Source organism: Lissotriton helveticus, chromosome 2_2, assembly GCF_964261635.1.
Source record: "Lissotriton helveticus chromosome 2_2, aLisHel1.1, whole genome shotgun sequence".
Taxonomy (NCBI): domain Eukaryota; kingdom Metazoa; phylum Chordata; class Amphibia; order Caudata; family Salamandridae; genus Lissotriton; species Lissotriton helveticus.
The window spans coordinates 371,948,390-371,960,807 of record NC_136060.1 but is presented as its reverse complement, the minus strand read 5'-3'; the positions used below and the strand labels follow the sequence as shown (position 1 = coordinate 371,960,807).

Sequence of the window (12,418 nt, the reverse complement as noted above, 5' to 3'; positions counted from 1 at the left end):
AGTCAGGGGCTGCTTATGACCAAGTCACTTGGTGTGGGAGCAAAGCTCCTGGGGTTAGGATCAGCACTGCAGGGGCCAACAATCAGCAAAGGAGCATCATCACCAGCGGCACAGGGGTGGCCGGGTGCAGAGTGTCCAGGAGGCTTCGGTGACCCTGTGGATTCCAATGAATATCTCAGGTTCGCAAAAGATGCTGCTGTTTTTCTCAGGGAGGCTTCCTGAACGCAACCACCAGCTGGAGAGGTAAGTTGGGTTCTTGGGGGATGCCTGGATACTGTTGAGCGTTGGGTGCAGGGGTGTCTTTTGGTGTTGAATCTTCTTTTCAGCTCTGGCTACAGTCGCGGGACCCTTCAGGTTGAGGCTGCAGGCATCGCTTTGAAGCTTGAGGGAGGTTAGGGATCACCAGATCCCAGGTCAGGATAGCTGGGGAGACCTTCTCCTGGTTTTGGGCAAACTTGGGCCATGGGTGTCGTGTGCAGACTGGTGCAGAACCTTGGAGGAGCCGCCTGGATCTGGGTTCTGGTCTTAGAGTCTTTTCTGCCCCCCTTTCGCAAGTCCTTCTGTCTAATCTCTGGCTTGCCCAACAGGGCTCTGCTTTTGACATTTTGGAAAGCTAACTTTGCTCTATCTATGCATTTCTCAGATGCCTGATCAGTCATCTCTTTTCAAGTCCCCTATTGCACATAGGTTTCTGAAAGGTCTCCAACATGTGTTCCCTCCTTCACCCTTCATCATGCCTCACTGGGACCTACATTTAGTTCTAACTTGCTGATGTAGACTCCTTTTGAGCCGCTCCACAACTGTCCTCTCTGGCTTCTAACTTTCAAGATGGCTTTTCTAGTGGCAGTAATATCTGCCCGAAGGCTCAGTGAGCTCCAGGCCTTGTCATCCAAACACCCTTACCTCAACCTCTTCCCAGACAAGTTGTTCCTTCACAATAGAGCTTCCTTCATATCAAAGGTGGTCACTTCCTTTCATGTAGGCCAGTCGACCAGCCCGCCTACATTTTATGCTCCCCTCATTCCTCTAAAGAAGAGTGACTCTACCGATTGGACCCAAAAAGAGCATTGTCATTCTACCTTGACCGTTCAACAGAGTTGTGGGTGGATGAGCATTTCTTTGTGGGTAGGTCGAAGCCCAGAAACTGTAGGCGGTACAAAAACAGGTCATTTACCGATGGATCATAATCTATATCAAAATCAGCTACACATTTGCCAAAAAGTAACCCATTGTGGGTTTGTGTGCTCATTTCACTAAAGCCAACTCTGCAACCATTGCATTAGTACGTAGAGTTTCTTTTTCTGGATATCTACCAGGCACCAACATGGGCATCTTTGCACATATTTACCTAGCACTACTGCCCAGACAGTCAGGTTCACAGGGCCCATTCGATCCTGCAGAACTTTTTAGTTAGAAATTGTTTCGCATACCCACCTCCAGTAATCAGTCTCTGTAATGCCTTCCCTGGTAGTGACTCTCTCTAGTCGCAGATTCGTTACTGACCCACCAACCCTCCCCATTCTGTGAACAGAATTCTAGGGACAAGGCTGTTCAATCAATCAATCAATCAGGACATTTATTAAGCGCGCTACATACCCGTGAGTGTCTCAAGGCGCTGGGAGGAGATGTTGATAACTTTCCGGAGATGTGGGACGATGATTGTGCTGGCTTTGTTGAAGATGTAGTGTGGGCATGGGTCAGACAGGGCTCTGGAGTGGACGGAGTTCATGATCTTGATGGTGTCATCGTCGTTGACGTTGGACCAGGCGATCAGGCGGCTGGTGGTCGCAGGAGTGGAGGTCTCGGTGGTGGGCGGGGCAGTCGAGTCGTTGAAGCTGTCGTGGATGTCGGCGATCTTGCGGTGGAAGAAGGTGGCCAGTGAGTCGCACAGGACCTGCGAAGGGGGGATGTCGTTGGTGTTGGAGCTGGAGAGTTCCTTCACGATGCTAAAGGGCTCTTTGCTGTTGTGTGCTTTGTTATCCAGGCAGTCCTTGAATGCGGTCCTCTTGGCGGTTCTGATGAGTTGATGGTGTCTGCGGGTGGCGTTCTTGAGGGCCGTGTGGTTGTCTGGTGATTGTTCGCGTAGCCAGTTCTTCTCCAGTTTCCGGCATGTAGGAGGCCTGGAGGTCATCAGTGAACCAGGTGGCTTTCTTGCTGGTGTGGCTGTTGGAGGGTGTCTTGAGCGGGTCGAGAGTGTTGGTGCAGTCGTTGATCCACTGTCGGAGGTTGAGGGCGGCGGTGTCGGGTTCGTTGGGTTGGGCTGGTGGGCTCTGGGCGAGGGTGGTGGCTAGCTGCTCTTCCTTGACTATGCCCCAGCAGCGACGAGGCATCTGTTGGGTGCGGTGGTGTGTGGTGGGCTTTTTGAATGTGAAATGGACGCAGCGGTGTTCAGTCCAGTGGGGTTCGGTGGTGTGGTTGAAGGGGATGTGGGGGCTTGCGGAGAAGATGGGGTGAAGCGTGTGACCGGCGGCGTGGGTTGGTCTTGTCACAAGCTGTCTGAGTCCGAGGTTGTCGATCAGGGTGGCGGAATTGACGTCGTTGTTGTTCTCGAGGTGGAAGTTCAGGTCCCCGAGGAGGATGTAGTTTGTGGAGGCGAGGGCGTGGCGGCTGATGAGGTCGGCGATGGAGTCGCTGAATTGTGGTCTGGGTCCAGGGGGTCTTTAGATGAGGGTTCCTCTGAAGGTGGTGTTGGGGTCGGTGTGGATCTGGAAGTGCAGGGATGGCTATGGCGATGTCAGGTGCGGAGGCGGGGTTCAGCCAGGTCTCCGTCAGAAAGGCGATGTCTGGGGCGGTTGAGTCAAGGAGGTCCCAGAGTTCGACGGCGTGTTTGCGGGCGGAGCGAGTGTTGAGGAGGATGCACCAGAGGTAGTTGGGTTCGTTAGTTGGTGGTTTTGCGGGTCGGATGCTGGTGAAGCTGCAGTACCGGCAGGTGAAGGGCGCTTGGGTGCGCTTCGGGGTGGCCCGGTAGCAGGTGTGTTCTCGTCTGGGGTTGAGTGCGTGGAGGGTGCTGGCGCAGTAGTGCAGACGGGTGTTGTGGTGTCTTCGGGGTCCAGGGGTTCTGATGCTGGGCGTGGACAGGCACCGATGTTCTTGCCGTAGGCCTTAAGTCAGCGGACGCCATAAGAAGGGGAGGTGGGAGGGAGGAGCAGCTGGGTGGGGGGAACGGAAGAATGGGGGTGGGGGGCGGGGACGCAGCGGCGGGGGGCTGGAACCAGCAAAGGGGGTAAACAAGCACAGGCAAAGGCAGGGGAGCAGCAAGGCAACAAGGCAAGAAACAAGGCAGCAAGCAACAGGCACAATCAGGACCAATACAAAGTACAGTACAGAATTAAAACAGTAGGGCACAAAAACAACAGCACGGGCAGAAACAAACCTACAGGCCTACCACTGGCCACCAGGGATGAGGCGCAGGTGGCAGCTTGCGGGTGGAGGAGGGCCTCAAACTCAGGCGCAGTCTAGTGGAGCTGCGTGGCGTGGGGAGCGACCTACCTACAACAGCGTCAAGGGTCGCTCTCACTGCTGAGCAACTGCCGCCATAAGAAGGGTAGATGGGAGGGAGGAGCACTAGGACCTAGGGCCCATTTCAGGGCCCTAGTTTTCCACATTTGTGGAGAGTATTCTTCTTGGCTCAGCACTACTGGCGTGGTGAGTCTAAACGTCAGCACGCTGGGGTGACCCCTACATAGGCACCACGCAAGTCATTTCTGGCATGGATGATGTCGATGACGCCACACTGAGCCAAAAGATGTCACCTACCTACAAGCAGGGGTCCTGCTCATCAAAAAGTTCAGGATCCAGTCTGACGCTTCGGGATTATTCTAAGGTACAGAATCCGCAGCTAGAAAGAGTCTCTACAATATATGGCGCTACCGAAGGCAAGTAACTTTTTCTTCACGCATTATCTGATAATAACAATAGTGACACTGCCCCCGCATAAAGCCACACAATTATACACCAACACAACTACTTTCAGACATGTAGACGACCACTATTGTACTCTCACAAATCTACCATTACACTCACAGATGCACTTGTTATATGCCTATATAACAACCACCATGCACCCACCCAGTCACCCTTAACAGCTCTCTTCAGAGTCACTTGAACAGCTTAGTGATGCTATCATACACCTTTCACCCACCTGTAACCAAAACAATGATTCTGTAAATTACATGTCATTTGCGTGTTGAGAGTTAAAGCTTAGTGCAATGATGGCAGAAGATGAGGTGATGGTAGTACCTGTACTTTAGAGTGTCTTATCTTTTTATTTTTTTCTGCTGAAGCGATTGTGAAAATATTATATACATATATACATACATATACATTTGTGGTTGGGAAAATAATCTGGAAAACCACAATCTGATAGAGACATCTAGCCGCAGATTCCTTACTTTTTAATATCCCAGGCGTCAGACTGGATCCGGTAAGGTAAGGAATCTGCAGCTAGATATTATCTTTACCAGATAATGTGTTACGTAAGGTAAGTAACTTGTTCATTAACAGTAGATCCACAAGGCATAACTTGCAAAACATTCATGTAAACTATAACATCCACACCAAATGCAATGCTAATAATGTCACCCTTGATGTAACAAATACCATTACAAAAGTTATATATGGTCTTACAGGTGAGATTACATATGTCATTACTATTAACAATATCAATAAAGTGAATGCCAACATAGTATTGTTAGCATTATAATTATTTATGTGTATGTTATTATTTAATGATGTTATGCTTCCGATGGATCCTACTAACGTCAGGTTTCTCACCTTGTGAATATCTCAAACAGCGGGACTGGATTTGCAAGATTCAAAGCAGTGCTCCTGCACACCAGCCAGGAGGTGCCATGCAACTACGTATTGACTCCATTTCTATCTTGAAGTGAAGAATGGATCCACTTGTGAGCTGACGCTAGTTCCTTTCTTTCCGTGCCTTCCAACATGGATCCAGAGCTCTGGTCCTTCTTTTTCCTTTGCCTGTGAAGATCATTTCTTTCCCCTCAAAATTTTCCATTGTGCAAGACCACAGGGTTTAAGCCTCGTAGGGACTGTCACAAACATATGTCACTGACCGTTGTGCATGTGATGTGCCTTTGGAGTTAAAATGAATGTTGTCACAGAGGTGCTACAGCCTGTTCTGGCATCGACCGAACTTCATTTACTCTTAAATGAATTAATGAAAACATTTATTTAGTCCTTGGCTTCTGGATGGGCGTCCCGGCACTAGAAGAAATGAGTTGGAACGGAAAAGCCATGTTTTTAACTAAGATTTAAAAATCTTTTCAGACTGGAATTTACGGCATGCCAACAGGAGTCTGTTCCATCTCTTGAGAGCTAAGGAGGTGGTAAAACGCTTTCCGGTCCAGGCATATACCACCATAGGGACTTGCAACGGATGTTGATTCACAGATCTCAAAGGTCTAGCAGGGTGATAGAGAATGATTCTTTCTCTTAAATATTTTGGGCCTCTCTCATATTAGGCTCTGTCAGTAAAAAGCTATTTTCTTTTCAATTGGTAATGCATTCGACAGTTTGGGTGGAACTGTTTCCATTGGAATATGGTCAAGACTGAGTTTTAAGTGGCTTGGTCCAAACAGAAGTGGCATGGTTTGCAAAATAACAACAGACTGGGATGTGGCACTGAATATTCACCGGTAGCTGAGATAAATTCCAGCATTCGGCCACCACTTTTTGTATACTTATGTACTACAATTCTGTCAGACTGCAACTGGGGCTTCAGTGCACACCCTCAGAAAGCACAACTGCCATTGATGGCCAGGTCTGGCAGAAAAGGCATTTTGCAAGTTCAGGCATGCAGGACTTCTTTGTCTGCGCCTATTCAACTGGTCCTCCACCTTCGGAAGCCCTGCTTTGCTATCTATTCTAAAAGTGGGAACTCTGGGGCTAAAATATCTACCAGAAGAACAAGTTACTTACCTTTGGTAACTCTCTTTCTTGTGAATACTCTGTAACCTCAGATTCTTCAGTACCATCACACCTCCCCGTTCTGTGAACAGTCTCTTTTCCCATCTAACAAGGTCCCAAACTAGAGATCTACAAGCTGGGATCTCTGATTATTTTTTGGATCTGCGTCCAAAGGCGCAGGCAGAGTCAAGAAACTGACATCAGTGTGCCGAGGTTGCTCTTATATGTGACTTTGTTAGTCACTTCCTGGCCAGAACAGAGTCAGCACATTGAACACAGGAACATTGCTGTTTGACGCCTCCAATCCAGTGTGGCGCCTGGGCCATTCTAAGGTGAGGCATCTGCAGTTAGATAGGGTACTGCATGTCCTACCTCTATATGTCCTCAGCGCGGAGATACCCCATTTGGGGTGATTCATGCGCTCTACAAATGATATAAATAAATAAATAAATATGCACCAGAAGGACCGTTAGCAAAGGTAAGTTACTTGTTCTTCAGGTACTTTGTGCCTGAAAGCCATTCATGATATTTCCGAAGGACTGGTTGGTTCTCAGGAGTCACTTCTCTTGCGTTCCGAACTTGTTTGACAGTCTAACTGAATAGAAAAATGATACTCCTGACCATCCTTCATTGTCTCTATGCCTCCACGGTTGAATTGGCTCTCTGTAATTTGGACATAAAGTGCACAGTGTACTTTTAGCTCTATTGGATCAAAAGCTGATGTGACACATCTTTCGAGCTCCGACTGCGTGGACCTCTTACATATCACGGCACAACGTACCCCTCTTCTGACTTTAACTGGTTTATTTCATTCAATGCACCACGATTGGCACTCTTCTGTGAACAGCCGTAGGAGGCCACACCATTAACAGCTCAGCAGTGATCTGTTTAATGTAAAGCACAGGAGAAAGCCTGATCTTGATGCTTAAGTACCCAGGAGGATGTCTACATGTAAGTCAACATCATGCCTTACTCAGTTGTGCTAAAGCATATTTGTGGATAAACTTTAAACTCATATGGCAATTGTGTATTGTTTTACAAATAGATCCTCTTACAAACCATCTCAGATTTCTAATTCAGGTTAAGTCTAATGAAAGGCTCCCCTGCCCCTTGAGCTCGATTGTTTCACCCTTTGTTTGACCGTGTGGTTATTTAACTACCTCAATGGTTCCATGGTGTTGTTTTATTTTTGCTTTTGCCACTTTGTACAGTGCTCTTATACCAGTAAAGGTGTTGTGTCATGTTCTCGCTTTATCAAACTTTTCAAATAAATAAAGGGTAAGCCTTTAAATAAAAAAGATTTAAGGAAATTAATTCTTTTAATAATGTTGTGAACATGTTAGCCCAGCACACTCAATATACAAATGTCACAAAATATACAATCAGTGATGCAGAAATTTTTTGAAGGCGAGTCGATGTTGAATTTCAGTTCATTCTTTATTTTTCATTCTTTAAAAAACTTTTGAAACCGCCAACGCGTTTCGTCCCATCCAGGGACTTCTTCAGGGCTCGCAAAGTATAATACACGTATTCTAATAGGTAATTCCTCATTGGGTCAGGACGGAAGATTTTTCAGATTTAATGCGCTTCCTTTATAGTTAGTTTCCATATAGTTTTAGCAGGTAATTTTTCTTATTATGATCAGCACAATGTCCCGGATAGAGTTGTCCCGGTCCAGCTAGTGTCCTAGGCGAAGTGCGTCCGATCGCAAATTCAGAATGAAAAATAAAGAATGAACTGAAATTCAACATCGACTCGCCTTCAAAAAATTTCTGCATCACTGATTGTATATTTTGTGACATTTGTATATTGAGTGTGTGGGCTAACATGTTCATGTATATTTGAGGAATGCTAGGTTCTTTGAATCAGCTTCTGAATTTAGGAGGTATAGGGAATTGTGCTTCCAGCCCGTGTCAGCACCTCTGTGCTTTTCTAATAACTGATAAGGGATTTTTTTGAACTTGTGCAGGCATCTATGCTTTGATTCCCAGCTTTGTATATTTTTTAATAATGTTGTACATGTTTAATTTCTCCATTTACATTTCTCTATAAATGCATCTATTCCTTGCTACCCTATGTGAAATTATTTGTTTGTTAATATGTTTTAGATGATCCAGTGTTCCATCAGACGTTGATAACACTCTCGAGAGCGCTCACCAAGTATTTGCTGTCCCTCTCCAAGCTGCCAGCCTCTTTCCAAATAAAAACTGGTCAAGATTCAGTGATTCTGAAGTTTGTGGTTTTGTCACTAGAGGTAAGGTGGATGACTGCTTCTTTGCTGTGTAGTTGTGATTCAGATCCACTTTATAATGAAAAAAACACATTCTGTGGCATGTTAATAGCTTTGATTCCATTTGGCAAATCAGGTTAATATTTGGCACACTTTTGGTTCATCCAGTTAAGTGTCGGCATGTTAGATTTAATGCAGAAGCCTTTAGGGGATCCAAGGATGACAAAATGTGTTTACCAATTAACTCCAATAGGGGCCACAGCAAAAACAATGAACCAAATTATGTTAAACATGATAAAAGAAAGTAGAATATTACTCAGAAAGCATGTTTTTGCGGTTTGGTGTAAATCCATTTAGTGGTTCTAAACAAAATTGCATCTAAAGATGTACGGTAGGCTTCAAATGGTTAATTGTTTTGTATATGTTGTTGGTTTTCTTTGTCAGCTTGAAACTCGCAAGTTCCATCAACCCAATTTGAATGTTTAGAGAGATGCGGTTGATTGATTACAAGCTTGTGTTCTTGCCGCCACCTAGAATTCTTGAGATTAGCAAAACTCATGAGGTTGGCTAGCCCGTAAAAAAAAATTGTAAGCATATGGGTAAACATGTTGTACAATAATAAAGCACAGAGGAAGAGAGGGAAGACCCCCAGAGGTTTAGAAAATATGATTCTGTTTTGCGAAACTAAACTTTTTGCGTTTGCCAAATTTGGCCACTATTTTGAATACAAACGATTTGTGTTTCAGTTGCAGTTTCTGTGAAAAAGGCATTGTTTTGATTTCTTTACATTTTGCATTTTTAGTATCTCATTTAGTATGTGTAACAGACATTTAGCATGTTTAACCTACTCTCGGTATACCAAGTTTCATGTAGGTCTGTCGAGGTGGGGCAAAGTTAAAAGGGGGGCGAAAAACCTTTACATAAGCTCATAACTATGGTGCTATTTGAAGAGTCTGCATAAAACATGCCAATCTATTAATGTGTTAAACAATCCTGGAATCTCTAGATTATTGCAGCCCTGTCAAGGGTGACAAAGTTTGAGGTAGTGTAAAAAAAAGATTTGATTAGGTATGATAGATCTGCGTGAAATTTTAAATTCCAGAACTGGACTTTATATGCTTCTGGTCTGCAGAATGATGCACAGATTCACCAATCGACTCTCTCCACCTAGAGCCTACAGGCCCAGAGCCCATATGTCCCTTAGAGCCGCCCTGGGCCAAGCACAGCTGGTTCGCTGGAATGAGGGCTAGGTGCAGAGCCGTCTGCAGCAGGCTCAGTGGTGTAAGGGCAGCTAATGTTGGACCTGCGCCTAGGACTTGCTGTGCATGGCTAACGGCTGTGTAACAGCGGCTTAGTGTCACAGGGGTGCTCTAGAGCCTGGCCCAGTGCTCGTAGCGTACAGCGTATGACTAAAGAAAGTGGTGCCCAGGTGTCCAGCGCATACCCTGCACCTGCTACGCATGTCTGAAGTCTGTACATAGTTGGCCTAATGGTGGACTGTGGCTGATACTGATCCTGGAGGCAAGCCAGACTTTTACCCAGAGCCGACTGTGAACGACCAGCAGTCATGCATAGCTGATCCGCTGGCCTGGGTTGTGTTCTGCTCCCAGGTGAAGTTACGGTTAAAGCAAAACCTAAAAACAGTCGGAGTTTGCTAATTATAGTACGTTACACAAGCCTTAACTCGTAGTGTCACCGTGTACTGCTCATGACCTTACATGACATCACAGATTACATTATTGATAATATCACTCGTATCTCATATGAAATCATTGTTGATATCACAGATGAGATCGCATAATAAATTACATCACTGTATGAACAAGTATAAAGTGTGTTTATGTACGTCAAAAACAAGAATTGATGTAAGCTCAGCACTTTGTACACAGTCAATGGCTTGGAGAAGAGTTGAAATATTAAAGTGTACTTGGAGAATGTTGGCGTTTGTTTAACATGCACTAGGCCCAATTATAATCTCTGTGTTCACAGGGTACAGGGAGATGGTCAATTTGACTTTTTTTAACTTCCAGTAAGGCCATGGTAAGTTGCTGCAGAAGTGTTTGGGTGCAGTGTGTTTTTATCCAGCCCTCCTTTGTGGCCAATGTATATGGCTCCAAAGAGCATCATGGTGCTCTGGCTAGGCTACAGTTTGAAAACCACTACAGTGACACATGGCAAGGAAAAGTGTATTAAAAAATAATATAGGAGGCGCACCCCATATTCTTCTACTTTACCACCCTTTTCTTGTGCTTCATTTAATGAATGCCTGCTACGCAAGGATAGGGAACTACCTGTCTCCCTACAATATAGCCACAAAGAATTTTTCAAGTAAAAAATTACCTAAACAACCTGCGTGCACTGCTGCGCGTATATAACATGTGATATATTGACATCTCATATGGCAAGGGCAATGTAAACATAAATGTGGAAACCGCTGATAAAGAAGAATCATAAATAATTGACTATGCAAAATTGGTATGTCATTTTTATCCAAAAATTGATGTTACAAACGTTAGTATGATTCTTTTGAAATCGATGTATATCATGTAAACATAAACACTCAAATAATACATTTTGTTCCGGGAATAATATTGCGTAAGAGTTTAATTATTATTATTTGGATGACGTCAATATATCACGTTATATACACTCAGCAGTGCACGCAGATTGTTCAGGTAATTTTTGACTTGAAATACTTTTGGGAAAAGGAAAACTTTAATTAATTAAAGAAGTAATCACTGAGAGTGTATTGGAAGCCCATGGGGCTGGGTGCTTAATATATAAAAGTGTGAAATGCTGAACAGTCAGGAAATGTTTATCCCCACGGTGAACAGTTATAAAATTCTATTTGTCACTGTAAACCTTGGCGTTGAAAAACAGGTATTTATCGTCAGTGGTTTAGTAGAAAAGCCACTTTTAAAAACTGTACTTTTATACTGCTTGAGACTAAATGGCTTCGAACCAATTTGTCCAGTAGTCATGGTTTATTCACGAAGGGTACATAGCCAATGTGGCCCTGGATATGAAGAGAAGTTGAAATTATACAATTTGCATCTAGTTAAGGTTGCCAGTGCATATATCACTTCTCTTTTGGCTATTTGCCAGTACAGCTGTTGCTTCCCACCATGCCTATGTATGGGAAGTGATATTTTTACTGGCTAATGGTAAACATCTTAAGTTGCCGTAAGGTGTATAATTTCAACCTTCCCTTGCACCCAGGGGGGCATACAGACTGTGTGCTGTTTTTTAAATATAGTAGGGACTGACCAAGATTGAGTGCTATTTCTTAGGTTGTTCCTTTCCTTCCCCTTTTTCGTCTTTACCCTCATGCATAGAAGGATATAGGACATCCTTTTCATGATCTAAGGTCCACATTTATCCTAAACAATTCTCCATATGGCAGTGGGTACTCCTTGATGGGAAGAACTATTTGAACCATTTTTTGGTTGGTATGTTCCTAAAAAGAACCACCTTATATCACTTGATTGTTACTCTTACACTAAGAAGGATTGATTAAGAAGAATTGATTGCTACTCTTGCAGTAGGAAGAATTTGATCAAGAACAGTTTAGATATCTGTTAAAGTAAGGTTTATCATACCAAAATCCTTTATTGATCTTAGAAGCTTTATTGTTCCTATCATTTGCCGCCTTTTTTTTTATAGAACTCTTTTTATTGATTTTATTGCATAAGAGTAAACATTACATGAACATGTGCCGTAAGTCCGTGAGATCCATCCCCATGTATCATTACAATTGACATTATAAAACTACTGACACAATTATGCCGCACATAAGGAGTAGTACACACCATTATTCCAGGCTTATCCCAGAGCTGTATTGGCCTTAGTCCAAAAGTTCCATATCTGAACATATTTTGTGGGTACTCCACAAGCTTTATTCACCAGTTCCTCGGGTTTTGCGCTGTAATTCATTCCACTACACAATTCAGTGATGGAGGGGGCCCCGGGCGACTTGCCAATGGCATGCTATATCTCTCTTTGCTAATAAGTAACCGATAAGCCATTTGGGTTCCAAGGGGAATCTAGGTTCCCCTAGATTATCCATGTTGCCCAGAAGGATCATTTTGGGATCCAGCTCTAAGCGTCTGCCCTCCACACTACCAAGGTCCCTGTTGTTGATGTGCCAATCACTTTGGCTAAGTGGGCATTCCCAGATAATGTGATAGAAAGAGCGCAGCGATGATTAGTATCAAAGGCAGTACGGAATGATGGCACATCCCATATGCCAGAGTAGAGATG

The 12,418-nt window shown here is 44.4% G+C and overlaps 1 protein-coding gene across 2 annotated transcripts in view; it reads left to right on the top strand.

Annotated features, from left to right (window-relative positions):
• HTT (huntingtin) overlaps positions 1-12,418 on the top strand; it is a 1,924,961-nt gene that overhangs the window by 1,421,293 nt on the left and 491,250 nt on the right. For both annotated transcript variants that reach the window (XM_078678546.1, XM_078678545.1), the window contains one exon: positions 8,037-8,182. In XM_078678546.1, coding sequence (XP_078534672.1) covers positions 8,037-8,182 — 146 coding nt within the window. The remainder of the gene's footprint in view (positions 1-8,036; positions 8,183-12,418) is intronic.